Source organism: Megalobrama amblycephala, linkage group LG9, assembly GCF_018812025.1.
Source record: "Megalobrama amblycephala isolate DHTTF-2021 linkage group LG9, ASM1881202v1, whole genome shotgun sequence".
Taxonomy (NCBI): Eukaryota; Metazoa; Chordata; class Actinopteri; order Cypriniformes; family Xenocyprididae; genus Megalobrama; species Megalobrama amblycephala.
In genome coordinates this window covers 5,180,664-5,206,386 of record NC_063052.1, presented here as the reverse complement: position 1 = coordinate 5,206,386, position 25,723 = coordinate 5,180,664, and the positions used below count along the sequence as shown (strand labels likewise).

The 25,723-nt window shown below is 35.8% G+C and overlaps 1 protein-coding gene across 2 annotated transcripts; it reads left to right on the top strand.

Moving 5' to 3' along the window:
• The first annotated feature begins 5 nt into the window (after positions 1–5).
• Positions 6–25,333, top strand: bzw2 (basic leucine zipper and W2 domains 2). 2 transcript variants are annotated; one of them, XM_048201303.1, is made up of 12 exons: positions 6–129; positions 3,628–3,698; positions 6,610–6,786; positions 13,948–14,051; positions 15,925–15,990; positions 16,152–16,287; positions 16,423–16,532; positions 18,162–18,332; positions 19,528–19,674; positions 24,531–24,669; positions 24,755–24,877; positions 24,965–25,333. In XM_048201303.1, exons 2-12 carry the CDS (start codon positions 3,635–3,637, stop codon positions 24,991–24,993), a joined length of 1,266 nt encoding a protein of 421 aa, XP_048057260.1. In that variant the 5' UTR covers positions 6–129; positions 3,628–3,634; the 3' UTR covers positions 24,994–25,333. The 2 variants fall into 2 exon arrangements, with proteins under 2 accessions (XP_048057260.1, XP_048057261.1); XM_048201304.1 differs by lacking the exon at positions 6–129 and adding an exon at positions 3,305–3,453.
• The last annotated feature ends 390 nt before the right edge of the window (positions 25,334–25,723 follow it).

Here is a 25,723-nt window from a genome sequence, read left to right as displayed (position 1 = left end):
CGTCGTGCTATCTACCCCTGTCGGGAATAGATCAGTCCAGCTGTACTTAACTTGCTTGCTCAAACTGTCGCGTGAGATACTGCGCGAAGCGGTGCTCGATATCATCCCAGCAGGCAGAATCACAGACAGGTAAATACAATCACATGATGGAATGTCACGATGCAAAATGTTACAATTAGCCTAAATATAATAAGTCTAATTCGTGTCTCCTTCTCTCGAGCTTCGTCTAAACAGCGAGCTTCTGAGATTTGGGTTTTAAAGGGGAACTTGGTCTTGAAAAACTGATTAATTTCAGATAATTGTTAAGTACGTGTGCAAAATGCTACATTTGTAAACAGACGGAGGCATTACTACTGATGAAGTCGAATTACTTCTTAAGAACTTGCCTGTATTATACGAGGATGTATATTTTCATTGGTAAATCTGTTGTACTGTATGTAATGTTTCATTTAAGTAGCAGTGAAACAAGTGCACTGAATATTGTGTGTATATAAGTGCACTTATATATTGTGCTTGACACGAGCGAACAACAAAACACTTCTATCATTTCAGTGCATCAAACATGTATAAGTATTTCTGGCATTGTCTCAGACAGTGATGTATATTTTTGAAGGTGTTACCTGCTTTGATAATAACTATAATAAAGTAATTATAGCCTATATAACACAGCTTTCTGGAATACTTGACTCTGATTGTTGATCTCAGTTGTCTAGTTTTATATATGTATGTATAATACTTATTTTATATTAATTTGTTATTTAAATAAAAAGTAAATATTAAGAAAATATATTTAATATATAAAATATCTTTTCATCTTTTAAAATACGAATGCCCATGAATCAATTCATGGTCTGATTGGTATTGCGCAATATTTATAGTAATATTTACAGTGTATATAATATTTCTATCCTATCAAAGCTTCCATCCTGTGCTTTGTCCTAGCACCTCATTCCAACTTTGAAACCAGGTTGCATTCTCTTCCAGGAATGCCATAGCCTGAGTTATTCCTGGCACTGGAGCACTTATAAATTGGGACCGGCGACACTAGCTAAAGAGTGTGTGTCATGGAACATAAACATTCAGATACATGTCAACACACACAAGTCTACTAGAACATCTTTTTGTGGTTGCCAGGTGCAATTGATATTTGTTTTATAGGAATGTCACTTGCTATACAGAAAACTAGCGAAATAACAGAAAACAACAAAGAGCTGGGTTGAATGAATCGGATACATCAACTGGACAGTGATTCTGATAGTTTGTAAGTCCCACTCACTTCTCAGGAACTGTAATCTGATTAAGACTAGACTCTGACTTCTGACTCTCCTTCTCCAGAGTTTCTCATTGTTTTAGTTTTCCAATGACACCGGTACTAACTGGTCCTGGGAGGAGTTCCTTGAGCTGATCTAGGTGCTGTTTAACTGCGTTGTCTCTTGAAATGGATTAAGGTTGGGTGACAATCAGCTAAATCACTCCCTTTGTGGGCTCATCCCTGGTGAGCGTGGTTGTTGATATCATTTATAAATCACACGGGACTTGCACATGAGTACATATTGTTCAGAGCTGCGTGAAAGGACTCAATGTTAGAAAAAAAGTGAGCCGTGGTGCACAATGCTGTTTAAAAACAATTGTTCTGATTTAAATGAAATCACTGTGAGTTCATGCAGCTGCAGCTTGGAGGACAAATCAAGGGTATTCTTTATGCAGTATGAATTTGGCACAACCTTTCATATCTACAAAATCTATTATTTAAATTATTTTCATAGATTATAAAATACACATTGTTCAAAAGCAGCAGCTTTGGTGAGAAGACTCATCTCTGGCTGCCTTTTTTTTTTTTTTTTTAGAACATGTTTTATATGTGTAAGACAGTAATACATTTACACCACCATTCAAAAGTTTGGGGTTGGTAAAAAAAAAAAAAAAAAAAAAAAAAAAAAATTAAAGAAGTGTATTTTACTACCAATGGCTGTATTTTATTTTCATATTTATTTAATATGCTGATTTGGTGCTCAAGAAACATATCTTATTATCAATAAATACAGTTGTGCTGCTTAATATTTTTGTGTAAACAATGATACATTTATTTTTAGGATTTTTTTGATGAATATAAAGTTCAAACGAACAGCATTTATTTGAAATATTGTAACAGTTTTGTAATTAGTCTTTACTGTCACCTGTAATCAATTTAATGCATCCTTGCTGAATAAGTATTAATTTCTTTAAAAAAAAAAAAAAACCTGACTCCAAACTTTTGAATGGTAGTTTATGAAAAGATCTTTTTTTTTTTTTAAACTGAATATCAAAATTAAACATAATTACTCTAATATATGTTTACAATTAGATTTATTTAACTAATATTAATAAGTTAAATCAGTTTAATAATTATTAGGGCTGTGAATCTTTGGGTAGACATCGATTCAATTCGATTCACGATTCATAGGTGTTCGATTTGATTCAAGAGCGATTTTTTTTTTTTTTTTTTTTTTTTTTTTTTTTTTTTTTTTTTTTTCAAATTCAGAACGATTCGATTTGAGACGATTCACATTAAAATTCGATGCGATTCGATTAATTTGATTCGATTCTGCATTTTAATATGCATTTATAGGGATATTGAAATGCTTCCCTCAACGTGTTTTAGTCAGGGTGCGAATTACACAGCGGCCTTCAGGAGGTCAGCGAGTAAGGGCAAAAACAAACAAACAAACAAAAACACCTTTTTTCCATTTATTAATATTATATTATATTATATCCATCACAATTCTAACCTTGGTACCTTGGTAACTATACCATGGTGAAATATTCATATCAGCAGAATTTGCAAATTGCAATAACAATGTTCAATACATCAAAAAACAAAATAAATGCAGGTTATACGTATACGTACAATTCATCCATGCACATGTTTTTATTTATTTTTAGTTTTACATTTTAATCAAATGTTTAATTAAAATGTCATAACTGGCTCTTCCAGTTGGATCTAATGGACATCAAATATTTTTTTTTTGTTTGGTTTTGCTGGTAATGCACTGGTGATTCAGAGCTAATAGCCCACATTGTTTTGCAGACCTGCATAGTTTGAGCGTCATTAAGTTGTTGAGACAGCTGATGGAAAATTATGGTTTTTGTTTGTGTATATGTTTGCTTGTATACACACACTCACACACGCACACACACACACACGCACACACACACACACACACAGGGCTGTAAGCTGTGATCAGACATGTCCTTGCTGTAATACGACACGTGTCCCACGCCTGGGTGACTGAAGTTTACACTGTCGGGGATGAGCCCCTCTATATTTAGAACAGGGCAGCGAAAAGCTTGCCGGAGCACTCGCTTTCTGCTGGAGCACTCGGTGCGCGCTGGAGAGGTCCTCTCAGCTGATGAGCTTTTTAGATCACTACCTTTTTTTTTTTCCTCCTAGTACGGTGCACTATTATAAACAAGGTGTGTGATGATAGTAGTGTAGGAAGATGTGTTGGGTAAAGCACAGATTACTGTGTTGTTTCATTGTTTTGTCTTGTGGGGCATCTGGCTTTTTCAATAATGGATTTGTCATAGCACACAAAATGGGTCATCTGTGTTTTTGTTGTTGATTTGTATGTTTTCCTGTTTTTGAAGGACTTTTATGAATACCGGTAAGCAACAGAAGCCAGTGCTTACAGGCCAGCGGTTTAAGACCAGGAAAAGGGGTGAGTCACTTTATCCCAATATTTCATATTCTACCTCATAGAAATTGTGGGTATTACAAAAGATCTTCTTTATCTTATACAAAGCCCTTTTTATCATTATTTCACTTTATTTGTAGTATTCCAGGTCAAAATAATTTGAAATTATAATAACAAACAAAAACATGTTGTCGGTTATGTGCTTACAATACAAGTCTGTGGGGCAAGTGAACTATGATTTTTTTTAATATTCGTACACGTATATAGAAACACACTCACACACACACCGTAGAAATGCAGACACTCACTCAGCAATGCAGTGGCGAGGGTCTCAATTCATGTTCCATTAATAGCTTGTTTGTGTGCTACTGTGTATTTCGTGTCTTGCACAATACTGGGACCAGTGCAGACCCTCTGCCATTTTGCTCTTTTCACACTTGAGTCCTTTTTAAAAGAACTTAAGTGTAAAAATACCTTTATTTTAGTCCTGCAATCTCAGTCACAGAAGTTAACAAATTGCCTGTTGCAGCAGCTGTATTGTTTGCTCCAGAAACAGAACGTCTTGTCCTTTCTGTTTGTATGAAATGTCTAATTTCTGCATCTCCAGTCATAAAATCATAGGAATATTTTTATTATTATTATTAGCTTTTATTAGCTTTTATTGTTGTGGTGTACTATTCATTTTGTTTTTATTGTGGCAAAAAGGCTATATAAAACAATAAAAATTGGTTCATATCGGTTTCAGACATTTAAACTTAAAATACATTACTGTTTAAAAGTTTGGGGTTGGTAAGATTTTTTTTTTTAAAGGATTAGTCCACTTTTAGATAAACTTTTCCTGATAATTTACTCACCACCATGTCATCCAAGATGTCCATGTCTTTCTTTCTTCACTCAAAAAGAAATTAAAGTTTTTGATGTAAACATTCCAGGATTTTTTTTTCCATATAGTAGACTTCAAATGGGCACCAAACAGTTGAAGGTCAAAATTAGTTTCAGTGCAGCTTAAAATTGTTATACATGATCCCAGATGAGAAATAAGGGTCTTATCTAGTGAAACCATCGCTCATTTTGTGAAAATTTTTTTTTTTTTTAATTATATAAGTTTTAACCATAAATGCTCATCTTGAACTAGCTCTCTTCTTCTTCTCTATTAGAATTCCGACAGTGTAGACACTGCTAAGTGTATTACTGCCCTCCACAGGTCAAAGTTTTGAACTAATTTTTATATGCAATATGCTAGTATGTAACAATTAGTTCAAACTTTGACCTGTGGAGGGCAGTAATACGCTTAGCAGTGTCTACACTGCTGGAATTCTAATAGAGAAGAAGAAGAGAGCTAGTTCAAGATGAGCATTTATGGTTAAAACTTATATAATTTTCACATTTTTTTTCAGAAAATGAGCGATGGTTTCACTAGATAAGACCCTTATTTCTCATCTGGGATCGTGTAGAACAATTTGAAGCTGCAGTGAAACTAATTTTGACCTTCAACTGTTTGGTGCCCATTGAAGTCTACTATATGTAAAAAAAAAAAAAATAATAATAATAAAAAAAAAAAATCCTTTAAAAGGATTTTCGTCAAAAACTTTAATTTCTTTTCGACTCAAGAAAGAAAGACATGGACATCCTGGATGACATGGGGGTGAGTAAATTATCAGGAAAATTTTATTTAAAAGTGGACTAATCCTTTAATGCTCACCAAGGCTGTATTTATGTGAAAATACAGTAAAAACAGTAATATTGTGAAATACCGTTTAAAATAACTTTTTTTTTATTTTTTTATTTGAATACATTTTAAAATGTGATTTACTCCTGTGATGGCAAAGCTGAATCTTCTGTGTCAAATTATCCTTCAGAAATCATTCTAATATGCGAATTTGTGCTCAAGAAACATTTTTTATTATTATCAATGTTGAAAACAGTTGATGTGATACCTCTTTTTGTTTTCAGGATTCTTTGATTAATAAAAAGTAGTGCTATCAAATCGATTAATCGTGATTAATCGCATCTAACATAAAAGTTTGTTTACTGTTTACATAATATATTTGTGTGTGTGTGTGTGTGTGTGTGTGTGTGTGTGTGTGTGTGTGTATATATATATATATATATATATATATATATATATATATATATATATATATATATATATATATATATCAGTAAACAAACTTTTATGTTAGATGCAATAATCGCAAAAAGTTTGTTTATATAATTGTGTATAAACAAACATAATTAATACGCGTACGTGTGTATGTCTGTGTATATATATACATACACACACACACACACACACACACACACACACACACATATACATATATATATATATATATATATATATATATATATATATATATATATATATATATATATATATATATATATATATATATATATATATTATTGTGTGTGTGTGTGTGTAAACAGTAAACACAAACTTTTGTTAGATGCAAATTAATTTTGATTAATCGATTTGACCGCATTAAAAAAGTTAAAAACAACATTTATTTGAAATAGAAATATTATATATATAAAACATTAGCTTTTGACTGTGACAAATGTGAGGGCGTTTTCAACAGGGCATTAGTGTTATGCTTCACTGGCTTGCGTTGTAGGTGTGACTGGCTCTTCAAATATGAGATCTCACAGGAAGACACTCAACATGTTCTTTAGTGTGTGCTATAATCAGAATTCCTAGCCAGCAGCGAGGCGAGGGAACTCATTTACATAATGGTAGGTATAACTGCGGCTTGCATATTTCTGTGTGACCACCTGCTTTGTTGTCAAGTATTCTATACCGACGGATACAAATGAAGGATTAACTCAAAATCATTTAAAGCATTATATTCTATATCTGTAAGTGGCTACTGTGAATCCTGAATCTCTGCTGTGCTCTGGAAAACCTGACTTTCTTGTGTTTTCTCTCTTCCAGATGAAAAGGAGAAGTTTGAGCCTACGGTTTTCCGAGACACAATTGTTCAAGGCCTCAACGAAGCAGGTGGTGATCTTGATGCTGTAGCCAAGTTTCTGGATGTCAATGGGTCGAGACTAGACTACCGCCGCTATGCCGACACCCTTTTTGACATCCTCATCGCTGGGAGCATGCTTGGTGAGAAGGTCCAAAAGCTTGTGCATCATATTGTTTCACTCAGCTATACGTCACAATAGGGAAGAAAAGACTATCACAACTGTTTCATGCCGACTTTAATATTGCATGGATATTTTGTAGATCCAATTTGACTTTGGTGATGCCTCCTTACAGATGCTTTCTCATGATTTTAAGTATACTATTTTATTTTCTCTTAGTACAGAGATGCATTTAATAATCTCCTAAACTGTCATGATTAAGTATTGATATTTTAAACTGGCAATAAAATCTGGCAATAATTTGTTTCTTTAGTTCAAATCATGCTAAAGAACAGACTTTGTCAGGCTAGTCTAGCTTAATGCACTTCAGAGTATTTTAAAGTTGGCATGAAATTAAAGTTTTCTAAATGATTTATCTGTGTACATATTTAATATAAAATAAGATGTAATCAAAATGTCATAACTCAATCTTCCAGTGAAACGTCAAGTCCCCACCCTACACTTTTTCTTTTTTGAAACTCCGTTTCACTTGGATGTATCACAGTACGACAGTGTTGTAGTACTTGAGACCAGACAAAGGCCATATTTTTAGGAGCATTTGGACTCTGATTTGAAAGAGCTTGTCTTCACTAGTTATATGATCTTAGACAAAAATATGGTCTTGGACTCTTGGACTCGTCTGGTCTTGAGTAATACAACACTGCAATATGGAAGAAAAGATCTGTTGCTTCTTCCACTACATCATGACTTTAAACTACATCATGACTTTAAACTACATCATGACTTTTAGGCTCTTTTTACTAAGGCCACGTTCACACAGCAGCAGAATACAGTTGTCAGTCCTGTATTTGAGTCCTTAAGACGGTTATATTCACTCACAGTACGGTTAATTATTGGAGTGACAACCACATTCTAACCGAATTCACACCCATGAATTTTCAGGACTCACAACCGCATTCTCTGAAAATTTGCGCTGTGTGAACAGAACCAGAATGGACAACTAGTTGTCTGTCACGTCATACAGTGCAAGAGAGCAGCTATGCTAAGTGGTTTTGTGTGTGTGTGGTTTCAGTTTTTGTAGCTTTCAGCGAGGGAGATATGAGCTGTGTGTCATCCGAAGGTTTTAGATCCAGTCACTATTCTCCTCCGGAGCCACTCCCATCAGTTTTGTGTTCTATGCACGACTCAAATGCCGTGTCATGTGCGAGGCGGTGCAAAAGATGTGAGATGCAAGTGCACTGGTTAAAGGTGTCCAGCTAGCGCATGTTTACACTGAAGCTGCTGTCGGTTAATGAAGATTTTGGCTCAATTGGACTCTGTCGTGTCAAAAGTGATAAGACGTTTCAGTTTTATGGACGTTGCCAACTTTGGTCACTGTTGTTATGGTTACTAGTAAGAGAATACGGTCTAGACTCTCGTTTCGCGTTGATGCAGACTATTCAAGACGCTACTGTAAGTTGCTGGACATTTAGAGACTCATACCTATAAGTAAGTAAATAAGTAAATAAATAAATAAATAAATATGGTTGTCAATCCCAAAAACTGACATTGTGAATGTAGCCTAAAGCGTCATATTAAGCTCATATTATGCTCCATTTATTCCTATTGATTTTTCTTCAAATTGTCCATCTCTTACTGTTTAATGTCTCTGATAATACCCAGGGCCCATTGAAACATCCTTATGATATAATTCTATGATGTTTTTCTACAAAGAATGGCCAATAAACATAAAAATCCAATTGAATTACACTTGTTATACCAAGTCTTTGGCTTGGAAACTCATTACTCATCATACAGATTCTGAGAATATCCATTAGCCTGTTGTTGTTGTCCGATATACACAGTTTTTTTCCTATTATGTACGCAATTGTGCATATTGTACGCATTGACATAACTTATGTGTTACGTACATCTTACAGTTTGGCATAAAAGACCATTGATGCCTTGTCTTTTACCCAAGATGGCACTGGTGTAATATTGTACAATCTGACAAGCAGCAATCGTAAAGGACAGAACATTGCACTTGTAGAGTCTAGGTCCGACTGAGCCTTCCTTTGTGCTGTTAGCTCATGCAAAGACACAGCCGTCTTTAGCGGATTACCAGAATAAGCGGTCATTAGCTCACTCCCCTGTGACAGCAGGCTGTTGCTTCAACACTTGCAGCACATCTTTGGATCAAAGTGTTTAGTGAAGTACCTCCAGCCCATCAACTTACAAATCCCATTGATGGTTAAAGATGAGGACAGCAGGGAATACACAACATGATTTTACCCTGTCTTAGTTGTCTCCTAGGAGCTGTCAGAGCCAGTTGGAAATCTTCAGATCTTTTGCACATAAGCAGGCTGAGAGAGTGAGTGGGCGGCTTCTCAGTGGGACAGAAGCAGAGTGTTGAATTTGGTTCGAGCAGATATGGGAAGTCAGTGTAGAGAATGGCATGAAGGCATATTATAGGATTTTTTCGAGGCTGAATATGTGTTAGAATTGAATGCATGTAAAGGGTTGTGAAGCACATATACTGGCAGATCAGACAGCACATAATTAGGTTATAGCAATTTAACTTTAAAGTGCCCCTATTATGCCATTTTAAAGGTTCATAATTTTGTTTTGGAGGTCTCCTACAATAGGTTTACATGCATCCAAGGTCAAAAAACACTTTCATTGTCTCATATACATTGTACATCACCTCATTTCTCAAAGAATCTAAAAAAAACCATTTGTTCGAAGATTTGTTCTCTCTGAACCCCTCCTTTCTGAGAGCCTACTCTGCTCTTATTGACAGCTAGTTAAGTATAAATGTAATTTTATTTCCATTAACGTTTATTTTATTTAATATCATGGAAATGGTCATGTCATAAATCTGACTTTTCCCGTGTTTAAGTGCTATAATCGTGTCTTGTGAGAAAATGTGAAAAAGGACAACCCAGTAACTTTGTTTTGGTAAGCCTTTTTCTACAAGCATGTGAAAAATCGATCCGTTCTGATTTCGCTCTCCTTGTGACGTAGGAAGGGGATCTTATTATAATATTACCGCCCCCCTGAATCTGTATGTTTCCACCCATGGCTCCACCATTGTTTTCGCAAGCGACGAGTAACGCTAGTCCTGGAGTGCAGCAGCAGCAGCAGCTGTCCTGCAGTTTAGCTACAACCCTGATCAAACACACTTGAATGCTTTCAAGATTACCAAAGCTATGTGAAGGAAGTTGAGTTGTGTCAGAGCAAAACTCTGCAGGACATCAGCACTCAAGAATGACTGTCCTTGAGCTCGTGATATGTCTCAGCTATGTAAACATTATCACTGATCTGTTAACGGCTATAATAGCAAACGTACAAGTCTCCATAAACTCCCTGGCCTCTGAGCCACTAAGGATGCAGTGGTGTGATTTTATTTATGAAGGGAATGTGTCCAGATAAATTCATATACCAGTATGCGTAAGTCATTAACACTAGAATGCTTCATACGATCGTCAGTAAAACACAGGATTTGCACAGAATTGATTCTCAAAGATGGATCACATCTGATCCAATTTCATATATATTTATTAGGGATGTCCCGATCAGGTTTTTTTGCCCTCGAGTCCGAGTCATTTGATTTTGAGTATCTGCCGATACCAAGTCCCGATCCGATACTTCTATAATACATCAAAAAAAGAATAAAGAAGAGCGAAAAAAAAAAAAACGTTCCAGGACGTTCCTTATTTTTTATTTAATTACAAACAGATCACTTCTGTGAGGTAGCTTGAACAATCAAGTAATAAATAACATAAATTGTTCACTTCACTTCACTTTAGTGCAACAGTAAATATAAAAAAGGCTAATATAAAAACAAATATATTTGGTTTGATTTGGGTATGCTGCAGTCTGTGTAATAACTAAAATAATGTTTATATATATTATATTTTCTGGCTAGTTTACTTTAGTTTTTTATAATACACCATACTTTAACCCAAACTGAATAATAAAAAACAAGTTTAAATGGGTAAATCTTCTATTATTATTTTTGATTCTTAATTTTCTTTTCTGTCATACTCAAATTCTTGTTAAAACACATTAGACATGCGTATTGTGAGCATTTTGAACACTTTTTGTGTGAAATTATATTTATTTTGTCCATCAAAAGTGTGCTTTCACTTTAATTACGCGTCAGCGCGTGTGTCTCAATCAGCTCCCTAGTTCAGTAGTCAGGGCACTGATCAGGGTATCAGCCACATTCACTTTCATTATATACTGATTCACGACCTAGGGAGCTAGGGAGCTGATTGAGACACAGGGATAGACTCGGTGCCGAGACGATGAAAAATGGCAGATGGAGCAATAATAACTGACATGATCCATGATTACATGATATTTTGAGTGATATTTGTAAATTGTCTTTCTAAATGTTTCGTTAGCATGTTGCTAATGTACTGGTAAATGTGGTTAAAGTTACCATTGTTTCTTACTGTATTCACGGAGACAAGAGAACCGTCGCTATTTTCATTTTTAACCACTTGCAGTCTGTATAATGCACAAACACATCTTCATTCTTTATAAATCTCTCCAAACAGTGTGTAATGTTAGCCTTAGCCACGGAGCATACTATCATTCAGAATCAAATGTAAATATCCAAATAAATACTATACTCAGATGATCCGAAGCATGCATGCACCATGCATGACGAACATTTTGTAAAGATCCATTTGAGGGTTATATTAGCTGTGTGAACTTTTATAGTCGAGAGCTCAGGGGGGCGGGGAAAATGTTGGTATTTTGAGCTGAAACTTCACAGACACATTCAGGGGACACCTTAGACTTATATTACATCTTGTGAAAGAATGTTCTAGGGCACCTTTAAGTTTCAGTTAATTATAATAACCCTTCTATATGTACAGTACAGCTTGACGTAGTTGTAGCCTTGAATTGCTGAACATTAGCTAGGGGAATCCTCTGTGCGAGAAGAGCTTCATTTCAGTGTGTTTACATTCTTCCTCTTACACGCTACATATATTCCATTCAGTCCTTGTAGAATTAGTTCAGTTTCAGACGCTGACATAGATGTCTCCAGGAAGGGACTGTCTCTGTCAACCCAATTACAGCTAAAAGGTTTACTCTGGCTCTATATAGGCCCACAGAGCAGTGAGAGCACATGAGAGAGGAAGGAGAACAGCCTGGTCAGGTGTCCAGTCAGCAGTCAGATTACTCCATCTACGGTACAGTATAGAGCCCTGATGAGCAGAAGGCTGCCTTTAACTCTGTTAAAATAGAGATTAAGACCAAATCCTCTGTTAAGCATCACTGGACTTCCTTAAGGTGATCTTTGCCCTTATAAGTCCATAACAAAGACTGATTTCCCTGAACCCTGTGAAAATAGAGTGGGATATATTATGCATGTGTGATATGTGTCATAATTGTACTACTTTCAAGTTGACATGAAATGAAAATTGACTGTTTACTTTCTTAATGCAACCACTCCTGTTAAACCTCTGTCCTAAAGAACTTTTTTTTAATGTCCTGTCCACTCAGAAATTAAGTCTCATTAAGCAAGTAAAATATGTTGTAAGAAATGTTCTTGTATAGTAATTTGTCCTTAAAATCCCCCTGTGAAGTTTTTAATGTTGTTTATGTGGTGTTTTTAATATGACAAACCCTTCAAGACAAATCATGTGCAGTGATCTGAAGACTGTTTAAAAAACACGGTTTGAAATCGCTGGGGTTTCTTGCGTCACAAACTACCTGGTAACCAATCATGACAACATGCCGGCAGGCTTTAGCATGTCATTAACTATGACCGCTCTGAAGCAAGGGAGTCGTGTAACATTAGCAACATATATTAATTACCGTTATGTGTATGACGTTGTAAAAAGCGATACCATAGTGCAGCGTTTACCCCAGTAAGTTGACCGAGTGGATCTCTGAGCTTGTGCGAGTGAGTGGAGGCGGGGCTAATCAGTATATTCATAGATCCGTGTATACTAAATGAAGCAAAAGTGAAGATTTACATTCAAGCTATTTTAAGGCATGAAGAAATTTTTTTCACAGGAAAAAAAACATGTAAATATGTCATTTTGGTGATCAAAGATGAGTTTTAAAATAAAATTATTGACTACAGGGGAACCTGCCAAGGGACTATGGATGAAAATTAGCCAGTGTTGGCTGAATCTGGCATCAAATAAAATAATAAAAAAGAAAACATTACTGTACTTTGATTTCATTTGAATATTTAATCCTTTCTGCCTAAGAAGTACAGAGTCCCTAAAAGAACACAGAAAAACTGTATTTCCTTTCCGAAACTTTTGCCCTTACCCTGAGAAACTTCTCACATTTGCGAGAAAATGCAATATTTTTGCATACAAATGTAGAGTGTCTTGGGGGATCATAATGCTTTTGCGTGGTGATGGAAATAATATGAGGTGGGAGGAAAAATTATATTTCAATGCCTTTGCATTCACTTGCAAAGCTTTTGCGTTTTTTCAGAGAACTTTTCATTTGCAAGAGAGGACGCAAAAGGAAAAATATAATTTCAGTGCTTTTAAAAGCCAAGTTTCTTGGGAGCAGGCAAATTTTTTGTGAGCGAATACAAAACAGTTTATTTTCCATCATGTCCCATTTGTTGCTCTAGAGCAGAGCCTGTTTAGTGTACTTTTTAATATAGTAAGATATATGGTACATTGAACAATCAGTGGATCAACACTGTAATCCGTAGCAAATCTCTCAAGGGGATCTGAAGTTAACTATTGTGTGGTATTAACCCGGACACCTGAGGATTAGACCATAAGGCATTGCATTGTTTTGTGTGCAGAACACATTGAGAAACCATGTCCTATTTTGGAGTGGAAGCAATGTTGTGATTCAATTTCTTTCTTCATTTGATTAAATGATTTTAAATGCAGCCAACTCTGTATTACAGAGGGTAATGCTTCTTGAACTTGATCTACAATACATCACTCCCTTTATAAATAAATCTGTACAGTATAATGTACATTATACATAATGAAAAAAACTGTAAACATTGCAAATGTAGCATGATACAGGTTGAATGATGCATTCTGGCATTTTTGTTGCATAACTGTTTGCTGTGGCGTCCGCCTATCTCAATTATAAGTGTGCAGTTGGCAGTGACATTTTCTCAGTAGGGGTTAACAATGACAGCACAGTGCTTTCAAAGGATTTACAGCATTAACCTGTAACCTCACTTTCCCTCTCTCAGCTCCCGGGGGAACGCGCATTGATGACGTGGACAAAACCAAGGTGACGGAGCACTGTGTGTTCAAGACAGAGGAAAACCACACTGCTGTACGCAGCTATGCTCAGGTGAACACCTCTCTTCGCTGTTTGCATTTAGATGCTTTTTTCCATATTTGTATATGAAAAATGAGCAGCTGAAACCAAGGCGGCAGGGAGATGGGGGAATCCTGTTTCAAAATTGCATTAGATGTACTTAGTCTCCAAATCCCCTTGGTAGAACCAGTATGCCACTTATACTGTGTCATTTCAAAATAATCCCTTGGATTACAATGTCTCTCCATCATCAGCCACTGTGAGTTTGAAAGTGTGTTCTTGTTTCCAGCATTTTGTTTTCGTCTGCAAAGGGGTCATATCATGTGGAATCAAATTTAATTTTGGTATAAGTACAGGGATATCAATCAGTTGAATTTTTTAATCGATCAGACCCCGTGACAAACTAGACTGTGCATATGAACCAATGTTTGAGTGTCTGCCCATCTACTGTACACTATATTTCTACTTTCTTAAAAAAAAAATTGTATAATAATAATAATAATAATAACTATTGTTATTATTTTTTTATTTAAAATTATTACTATTATACAAAAATGTTAAAGCTGCCCCCTAATAGTCGACTAACCATTAGTCGATGAGAAGAGGCTTAGTCGACCTAAATTGTATTAGTCGGTTAGTCGCAGAAAAAAAAAATCTGAATAGTGTGAAAGCTGAATAGTAACGCGCTTATGGAATGACATGGAGGCGTCGGTGCAATCATTTGCATTTAACTTGGTCATACAGATCCATCATTCGAAACGTAAAAGGACTAATTTTATTTGTGTGCACTCACAATAACAACAAAATGTAAAATGAGAACAAACAGGATGCGCTTTCTGCTGTCTGTCTCTGTGAACTTGAGCCTTTCAAAACAGAAACCAGATCTCAGTGTATACAATAACTCACAGTCAGCATCGTCAACTATGGGTGCGTTCACACTTGTGTTTGGTTCGATTAAAACGAACCCTGATGCGATTGCTCGGTTAGTGCGGTTCATTTGAACATATGTGAACGCTGCCATCCGAACCCTGGTGCGCACCAAACAAGCGGACCGAAACCGCTGAAAAGATGGGTCTCGGTCCGCTTCCAAATGAACTCTGGTGCGGTTCGAATGATATACGGACCAAAGACATGTAACCGAACCAAAAACAGGAAGACTAGACCCTAAAAAGGACAGAATCCTCACGCATGTCGGTTTTTCTAGTCATAGACGCGAGTTTGCCCATCACAGGCATCAGATGCGCGTCTCCACGCAGCAGATCATTTGTGTGTGTGACGGATGGATTCCCGCCGGTGTTTTGACTACTTTACACATTTTACAAGCTCTTCGCGAGTTCCCAGCTGGCCAAAATACCATCACATGCAGGCTACACACACACAACGAGCGCATTTACCTCAGCAAACAGCATTGTTTTGGATGTTCGGTAAGTTCCGTCTCAAAATAGGCAATACGTCATAAAATCCGACCAATCACGTTGTGAATGTATCCCTGTGCCTTAAGGTTCGGTATCTTTTGGTTCGGTGATAAAATTGCCAATGTGAACGCTAACCGGACCAGGACTAAATGTTTTTTTTTCTTCTTTGGTCCGGACCAAATGAACCAAACGAACCGAACTACAAGTGTGAACGCACCCTATATCTCTGCAGCTGAAAAAGCAAAAAAAAAAAAAACTAGTTTATCAATAAATTATTAAAATGTTTAGATGGTCTCCTTGCTGTTTTTTTTTTTTTTTACGACCCATTCATAATCAGACTCATAATCCAGATTCATAATCCAGACTAATCGCTTAAATGTACGATGACTAGTCGACTAGAAAAATCTTTAGTTGAGGGCAGCCCTAAAAAATGTATTAAATGAATACTTCAAATACAGTTATTACTAATGGATGGTTATGTCTATATACAGGTGTTCAATAAACTTATCAGAAGGTACAAATATCTGGAGAAGACCTTTGAAGAGGAAATCAAAAAGGTAACTATTGTCAATAATGTGCTTTACTGTGGAGGATGTCTCGCACGTGAAAAATGTACCACTGCAGAACAAACAAACATGATGCCAGTGTAGTTTAATATTAATTAAATGGTGTTGCTGCAGGCCAAATAAGCTGATTCATATTTCTTATCCCTGCATAGCTTCTTCTCTTCCTGAAGGCGTTTACTGAGTCTGAGCAGACCAAACTAGCCATGCTAACAGGCATCCTGTTGGCCAACGGCACACTGCCGCCACCTATCCTCACCAGCCTCTTCAGCGATAACCTTGTCAAAGAAGGTTTGTGCTTTTGTTTTGTCTTCTTCCTCTTAAAGAGAATTGGGAATTGATTTGCATAAGTAGCAAATTCATGTGACTATTTAAGAAATTGATTACGGAGTTTGTGCTTTTTTTCCCCCACTCTCTGCTTTGTAGGAATATCAGCCTCTTTTGCGGTGAAGATGTTTAAAGCTTGGATAGCAGAGAAGGATGCCAATGCTGTGACATCTGCCCTTAGAAAAGCCAACCTGGATAAGAAACTCCTGGTATGATGCTTGCTGCTCATCTGTGTTTCTCTCATTAGTTTTGATACTGAATTCATTAACCTCTGAAAATTATGAGGAGATAATGAACCATTATGCAGATAAATTGTTTCCATGGAGATGTTCATCACTTGGCAGACAAGTGTCTTAACACCTCTAAACTCACTCATGACCTTGATGCCCACAGTACAACAAAAAAATCCATGCAGATTTCTGTAAAACAAAGGTTTTGATATTCAATCACAGGTAGTAAACACACACACACACACTCTCACACACAAACACACACTAACTACCTTTCAAAAGTTTGGAGGCATTAAGATTTTTTGAATGTTTTTGACAGAAGTGTTTTATGCTCACCAATGCTGCATTTATTTGATCCGAATTATAGTAAATGGTAATATTCCAAAATATTATTAGTTTAAAATAATGTTTGTTTCCCACAGTGCTGATGCTTAAAGGTGGAGTGTGTAATTTCTGTGCCACCAAACAGAATATTAAAAACGACAATGATTTTCAAACATGTTTTCTTGATCACTTACCTCAACTTCCATTGAAATCAAGCTGGAAAATAAGAAAGTATTTTAAAGGTGCCCTAGAACTTTTTTTTTTAAAAGATATAAGTCTAAGGTGTCCCCTGAATGTGTCTGTGAAGTTTCAGCTCAAAATACCCCATAGATTTTTTAACTGCCTATTTTGGGGCATAATTAGAAATGAGCCGATTCAGGGTGTGTGGCCCTTTAAATCTCGTGCTCCACGCCCCAAGAGCTCGCACTTGCCTTAAACAACATAAAAAAAGTTCAAACAGCTAATATAACCCTCAAAATGGATCTTTACAAAATGTTCGTCATGCAGCATGTCTAATCGCGTAAGTACAGTGTTTATTTTGATGTTTACATTGATTCTGAATGAGTTTGAGGCTATGCTCCGTGGCTAACGGCTAATGCTACACTGTTGAAGAGATTTATAAAGAATGAAGTTGTGTTTATGCATTATACAGACTGCAAATGTTTAAAAATGAAAATAGCGACAGCTCTTGTCTCCGTGAACACAGTAAGAAACGATGGTAACTTTAACCACATTTAACAGTACATTAGCAACATGCTAACGAAACATTTAGAAAGACAATTTACAAATATCTCTAAAAATATCATGATATCATGGATCATGTCAGTTATTATTGCTCCATCTGCCATTTTTTGCTATTGTCTTTGCTTGCTTACCTAGTCTGTTGATTCAGCTCTGCACATCCAGACGTTACTGGCTGCCCTTGTCTAATGCCTTTCATAATGTTGGGAACATGGGCTGGCATATGCAAATATTGGGGCGTACACCCCGACTGTTACGTAACAGTCGGTGTTATGTTGAGATTCGCTTGTTCTTCAGAGGTCTTTTAAACAAATGAGATTTATATAAGAAGGAGGAAACAATGGAGTTTGAGACTCACTGTATGTCATTTCCATGTACTGAACTCTTGTTATTTAACTATGCCGAGGTAAATTCAATTTTTGAATCTAGGGCACCTTTAACATTGGAAAAATGACACGCTTCACCTTTGAGTCTTAGAAAGTTAAAGGTTCCCTCTAGTTCCTCCTGTAATTAATCTGATTGTGTAATCTGCTCTGACTCCAGGAACTCTTCCCTGCCAATAAGCAGAATGTGGAGCACTTCACAAAGTACTTCACCGAGGCAGATTTGAAAGAGCTGTCAGACTTCCTGCGCGTCCAGCAGTCTCTGGGCACACGCAAGGAACTTCAGAAAGAGCTGCAGGAGCGCCTGTCGCAGCAGTGTCCCATCAGAGAGGTGTGTCCTGCTCCTCACATTTACCACATTAAACATTAAAGATCAGTGCTTCTCAACTGCATTGGCTTCAGGACCCAGATATTAATTGCACATCAAGGGGCAACCAAAATCTCTTATCGTACAAAAAAAAAAAAAAAAAAAATTAATAGGCTATATTATGCCCTTTTACAAAGTCCTGACTTTAGTTTTTGGGGTCTACTAGAATAGATTTTCATGCTTTACTTTAAAAAAAAAAACATAATTTTTTACATATTTTACATTGTTGCAGCACCTCTCTTCCTAGTCTGTCAGTAACGCTCCGGGGTGCGTTTTCCAAAATAATCTATGGTCGCAAGTTCTGTTGTTGCCAGCATAGTTCAACAATTCAGTGCTTCCCGAAACCATAGTTCCAGCAAACATTTGCAAACATTTATGTAGTTGAAGCTACGGCTCTCAACCTGTGGTTAGAAGCATAGTTTCTTGTTAGTATCACATGTGGACTTTAATAGATCTTGGGCACAAGAGCATTACGGCAGCATCTCGGAGATCTAAAATAGATTAATTTGAAGAAGTTATTACTCCTCCACCTGTGTGTGGCATCATAAACGACTGTCCTATATTGTTGAACCAATGCAAACAACTCAGGCGCAACCGTGTTACTACATTGATGACTAGTTGAGTAGTTGGTTAGTTCTTCAAAGATGCATCGTACTATGATAGTTAATCAGCGAGCTACGTCATTGTATGGGAAATGCACCTCTGTTTAGTTCTCGTCTCTATGAAGCCCCTTCAATAAAGCACACTGTGCTCTGATTGGTCAGCTGGACCTGTGTGTTGTGATTGGTCAACCGCTTGGAGCATGTTTTGGAAATATCATGCCCCTTAGCATAACTTTGAGTTCCAACATATTACTAACAAAACTCAACCAGGCCTCACCCCTTTTTTGTATATGCCTATAATTATTTCAATGAGGAACATTGTGATGCATATGTTCCCAGAAGAAAACTCAAGACTACAATCGAAGCATTTGGGGAAGCTCAGAAACAGGGCTCCCTTAGAATAACTCGCTTTGGAGTGGACTTTGTGCTTTGTAACTTTGCAAAACTTTTTCATGCTCAAACAGCAACATTACACATTAAAGAAAGTTGGAAATGTAAAAAAGCGTAATGGGTCTTCTTTAAAAAGTTCTATTTGTTCTGTTGTGAATTGTGTTCAGATCGTGGTGTATGTGAAAGAGGAAATGAAAAAGAATGATCTTCAGGAGCAGGCTGTGATTGGCTTACTGTGGACCTGTCTCATGAATGATGTTGAATGGAACAAGAAAGAGGAGCTGGTCACCGAGCAGGCCCTCAAACACCTGAAGGCACAGTATCAGCACACAGACTTTCTAATGCCGCACTGCTATTTGTAATGCTCATATCTATACACATATTGCAATTAAATGATCATTTAAATACGAGTCTGAGTTTAGTAATTTTAGTAATTAATTCAGTGTAGAGCTACTCCAGTTACTTTGTCTGTCTGAATTCAGTGGGTCTCATTCGCCAATAATAATTGTGTGAGTTATTCATATTTATATGCACAGGAGAAATTTCTGCGTAATTCATAGCATGTGCATATGCACATGCATTTGTTCTTAAAGGGTTAGTTCACCCAAAAATGAAAATTCTGTCATTTATTACTCACTCTCATGCCTTTCCTCTCCCATAAGACATTCTTTAATCTTCGGAACACAAATTAAGATATTTTAGTTGAAATCCGATGACTCAGTGAGGCCTCCATTGGGAGCAATGACATTTCCTCTCTCAAGATCCATAAAGGTACTAAAAACATATTTAAATCAGTTCATGTGAGTACAGTGGTTCAATAATATTATAAAGCGACGAGAATATTTTTGGTGCGCCAAAAAAACAAAATAACGACTTATTTATCAATGGCCGATTTCAAAACAATGCTTCAGGAAGCATCGGATCATAAATGAATCAGTGTATCTGCAGTTCGGAGCGCCAAAGTCATGTGATTTCAGCCGTTGGCAGTTTGACACGCGATCTGAATCATGATTCGATACACTGATTCCTTTGTACTCCGATGTTTCATGAAGCAGTGTTTTGAAATCGTCCATCACTAAATAAGTCGTTATTTTGTTTTTTTTGGCGCACCAAAAATATTCTCGTCGCTTTATAATATTAATATTGAACCACTGTACTCACATGAACTGATTTAAATATGTTTTTAGTACCTTTATGGATCTTGAGAGAGGAAGTATCATTGCTCCCTATGGAGGCCTCACTGAGCCATCGGATTTCAACTAAAATATCTTAATTTGTGTTTCGAAGATTAACGAAGGTCTTACGGGTGTGGAACGGCATGAGGGTAAGTAATAAATGACAGAATTTTTATTTTTGGGTGAACTAACCCTTTAACCTCATTTTAAATGAGCTACCGCATGGCAAAAGTTTTTTGCAAATAATTTGCATAGAAAAACATCCAAATCACTTCCATATAAACATGTGGTTTAAGTTGTTCCTAAATATTTTTTTGTAAATTGAGAATATTTTTTTTTAACGAAAGTTGATTTATTGAATCATGATTTATTTGTGAATAATTTCATTTGTATACAAATTTGTGTACGCACGGTTAGTGATTGACACCAACTGTTTTTATTTACAAACATCATGTGTATATATATTTTTTATGAATTTTATTTGTTATACATATAATTTCTGACCACTACATCAAAGACAGGTTATGATTATTATTATTATTTATTGTGTAAAATTAGGCTAATATTTTAAAATAACCCTTGCAAAAAAGTCAAATTCAAGTAAAGGCAAATTTGTTTGTATAGTACATTTCACAATATACATTGTTCGAAAAAATATATGATGTTCATGTTTATAATATCATTAACAGTGATAATAATATGCTACAATAATAATTGAAATATGCCAGAAAGTATATATTATCCTATGCAAGTATACTGTAGGTATTACATATGTGCATATATAATATATCAGTGAAGCAGTTGAGATTTGCTATATAGTGTGTGTGTGTGTGTGTGTATATATATATATATATATATATATATATATATATATATATATATATATATATATATATATATATATATATATATATATATATATATATATATATATATATATATATATATATATATATATATATATATATATATATACATGTGTTGGATAAAATTAATTAGAATATCGTGAAAAAGTTCTTTTTTTTTTATTGTAAATTATTTTAAAAAATGAAACTTTCATTTATACTAGATTCCCTACATAAAGTCCCTACGTAAAGTAATACATTTCAAAAGGTTTTTTTTTTTTTTTTTTTTTTTAATTTGTTGATTAGAGCGTACAGCTAATGAAAGTCCAAAATCCAGTATCTCAAAATATTAGAATATTTACATTTGAGTTTCATTAAATGACCATCCCTACAGTATAAATTCCGGGTATCTCTTGTTCTTTGAAACCACACTAATGGGGAAGACTGCTGACTTGGCAATGGTCCAGGAGACAATCATTGACACCCTCCACAAAGAGAGTAAGTCACAGAAGGTCATTACTGAATGGGGTGGCTGTTTACAGAGTGAAATATCAAAGCATAATAAATGCAATGTTGATTAGAAGGAAGAAATTGGGTAGGCAAAGGTGCACAAGCAACAGGGATGACCACAAGCTTGAGAATACTGTCAAGTAAAGCTGATTCAAACACTTGGGAGAGCTTCACAATGAGTAGAATGAAGCCGGAGTCAGCGCATCAAGAGTCACCACACTCAGACATCTTCAGGAAAAGGACTACCAAGCCACTTCTGAAACAGAAACAACGTCAGAAGCATCTTACCTGGGCTAAGGAGAAAAAGAACAGGCGTCTCATTTATAAAACTGTGCGTAGGATCCCTACTAAAAGTGTACGTACGCGCAAAAGCTAGATTCTGCGTACGCACAAAAAAAATCAGATTTATAAAACCATGCGTACGCCAGAACCTGCGCACAAATCCCTTTATAAATCCCAGTCAGCGGAAGATTGTGCGTACGTGCATCTCCACCCTGTCTCCTCCCCGAAATCACCATATATGGAGCTTACGACGCCTAGTTTTACTATGCATAACCTCATCTGCATATCATTTCCATACACGTTCCCAACCACGTGACACCATGGTTAACACCGTCAAAGGTACAAGACATTGGAAAATATTAGATATGGACTATAAATGCCATTTGTGCCACACATTATATTGATAAAGATCATCCAGTATCCTCTTTATGTTTTAGAATAAATATATCAAAATATCCATAAAAACAAAATTGTATAAAATACTTCAGATAAAGGTTTTAGAATAGAGTTGATTCATTCATTTCCAATGGCCAAATAGTATTTGAATAGTTTTAAACAATTCAAATTTATGCAGTTTTGCTGATGAGGTGAACATATCTTTTAGGAAGTTTATAGGCTATTTTTAGTGGAAACAGATTGGCCTACTTATTTATTGCAGTGTAAATACAATTGTCTGACTCGGCGCGTCACTGACAAAGGATTTTAAAAAGAAAACATGCAAATCTTACCGTTTTCCTCAAATTATATCCTTCAAATGGTAATTGTTTGAAGATCCTACACGACATCAACACCTCCTGCAGCTGTGGCTGTACAGTAAGATATCATTGGACCTATTCAAACTGGACAACGGACCGTTCGACCACCGAATCCAGCAGCGTCTTCCATAATATCGTTAAGTGTGCATCACTGATCGTTATTCTCAAAAAAATATTTTGTCATAACATCTGCAGTTTAGTTTAAAGAGGAATTATTGTGCTCCCAGCGCTCCTCGCTGTCATAAAACAGCGTGTCACTGGAAAAGTGATCGAAAGTAGCACATCTACTATCTCAATTCATATCACTTTTGTCTCCAGAATGTGCGTACGCACGGCTCAAAGTTTGCTTAAAGGTGCGCACATTCTCCCGTCAAGTTTGTTTTTATATATCACAACCTTTGCGCGGGAACTGGCGTACGCACGCTTCCAGCCCCGTTTTGTGCGTACGCACGCTTTATAAAGAGACCCCTGGACAGTGAACAGTGGTCGAAAGTCCTCTTTTCAGATAAAAGTAAATTTTGCATTTCATGTTGAAATCATGGTCCCAGAGTCTGAAGGAAGACTGGAGAGGCACAGAATCCAAGCTGCTTGAAGTCTAGTGTGAAGTTTCTGAAGTTCGTAATGATTTGGGGGCCGTGACGTCTGCTGGTGTTGGTCCATTGTGTTTTATCAAGTGTAAAGTCAATGCAGCCATCTTCCAGGAGATTTTGGAGCACTTTATGCTTCCATCTGCTGACAAGCTTTATGGAGATGCTGATTTCCTTTTCCAGCAGGACTTTAGCATCTGCCCACAGTGCAAAAACCACTTCCAAGTGGTTTGCTGACCATGATATTACTGTGTTTTATTGGCCAGCCAACATGCCTGACCCCTGAATCTATGGGATATTTTCAAGAGAAAGATGAGAAACAGTCGATCCAACAATATACAGATGATCTGAAGGCTCAATAGTGCCTCAGCAGTGCCACAGGCTGATCACTTCCATGCCACACTTCACTGATGCTGTAATTTGTGCTAGAGCAAGTCATTTGCTGTAATATGTGCTGCCGACCAAGTATTGAGTGTACAAATGAACATACTTTAAAGAACTTGAACTGTTCTGTTTTGAAAATCCATTTTTTGATTGATCTTAGGAAATATTCTAATATTTTGAGATACTGGATTTTGGACTTTCATGAGCTGTGCGCTCTAATAATCAAAATTTAAAAAAAAAAAAAAAAAAAAAAAAAAAAACTTTTGAAATGTTTTACTTTACATAAAGGGAATCTAGAATATATGAAAGTTTCATTTTTAAAAATAATTTACAATAAAAAAATGAACTTTTTCACGATATTCTAATTATATGACCAGCGTATGTATGTATGTATGTATGTATGTATGTATGTATATGTGTATATATATATATATATATATATATATATATATATATATATATATATATATATATATATATATATATATATATATATATATATATATATATATATATATATATATATATATATATATATATATATCTTTACTGCATGTATGTGGACTACTTTAAATATAGAGCTGTATTATAATAATATAATATTAACATATTCAGTATTGTTTCTCCTATAGCACTATGCACCTCTCCTGGCTGTGTTCAGTACTCAGGGCCAATCAGAGCTGGTCTTACTGCTCAAGATTCAGGAGTACTGCTATGACAACATCCACTTCATGAAATCCTTCTCCAAAATAGTGGTGCTCTTCTACAAAGGTACCCATGTCCTACGTGATCAGTGATTCAATGATATATTATTGGCATGTAATGTAAGATACGGCGTCTCTTTCTCATTCCATAGCTGATGTCCTTAGTGAGGAGGCCATTTTGAAATGGTACAAAGACGCCCATGCTGCCAAAGGAAAAAGTGTATTTCTGGAGCAAATGAAGAAATTTGTGGAGTGGCTTCAGAATGCGGAGGAAGGTGAGGAATTATATTAGATAAAAAAAATAACCTCTGCCATACAAAATGTAAATCTCAATCACATTATTTCTTAATTCTCTCCCACAGAGTCTGAGTCAGAGGGGGAAGAAGACTAATAATCTTGAGGATCCTGAAGATTGTATGGTTTTACACGGTCAACTCTCTGTGACCAGCTTTTTAGTGCATATTTAGGCTCCATATCATTACATTTGTGTCCAGAGAGAGAAAGTCACATACACTGCCCAATCCAGGGAAAAGCTTCTGAGCACTAGGAAAAGAGTGCAGGGAGCTACATATAGACAGCCTTTAATAGCAAACACATTTTATATACTTCCGTTCAGGTATTGCGCACATCAGTTTCCTGCAATTGATTTTTGTTTGAAAAGACACATGTATATGTCGTATGGGACTGCTTTTAATCTTTTTATGAATAAAAGGTGTTTTATATGTACTCTATTTCAAGAATTTGCCTATTTTAATTGGTCTGATTTCTCTTTATCTTCTCATTTGTAAGTCGCTTTGGATAAAAAAAACATCTGCCAAATGAATAAACGGGAATGTCTTTACAAACTTGCATGTTGATTAGGACTTTATTAATTTTTTCCCTAATTCCTGCTAATGATGTCAAGTATAATTTGTTTTCAACATTAACATGGAGAGAAGGATTATAAATTTGATTTTTCTTTATAGACTCAAATGCATTAGAAAACTAAAATCAACTCATAGAAGACATTTTAATTGCCTTAAAATTAATTGCTTTTTAAAATGAGTAATCCTCAATAACTGGGGAAATTTCACACTCAAAAAAAAAATCTAAAGAAATATTTTAATTTTCATAAAGAAACT

Excerpts from the sequence above, each read along its gene's own strand:
- bzw2 (XM_048201303.1), top strand. The coding sequence starts at position 3,635 with ATGAATACCGGTAAGCAACAGAAGCCAGTGCTTACAGGCCAGCGGTTT. Across the intron at positions 18,333-19,527 it reads AGCAGTGTCCCATCAGAGAG|ATCGTGGTGTATGTGAAAGA; the intron begins GTGTGTCCTGCT and ends AATTGTGTTCAG. Across the intron at positions 24,878-24,964 it reads GCTTCAGAATGCGGAGGAAG|AGTCTGAGTCAGAGGGGGAA; the intron begins GTGAGGAATTAT and ends TCTCTCCCACAG.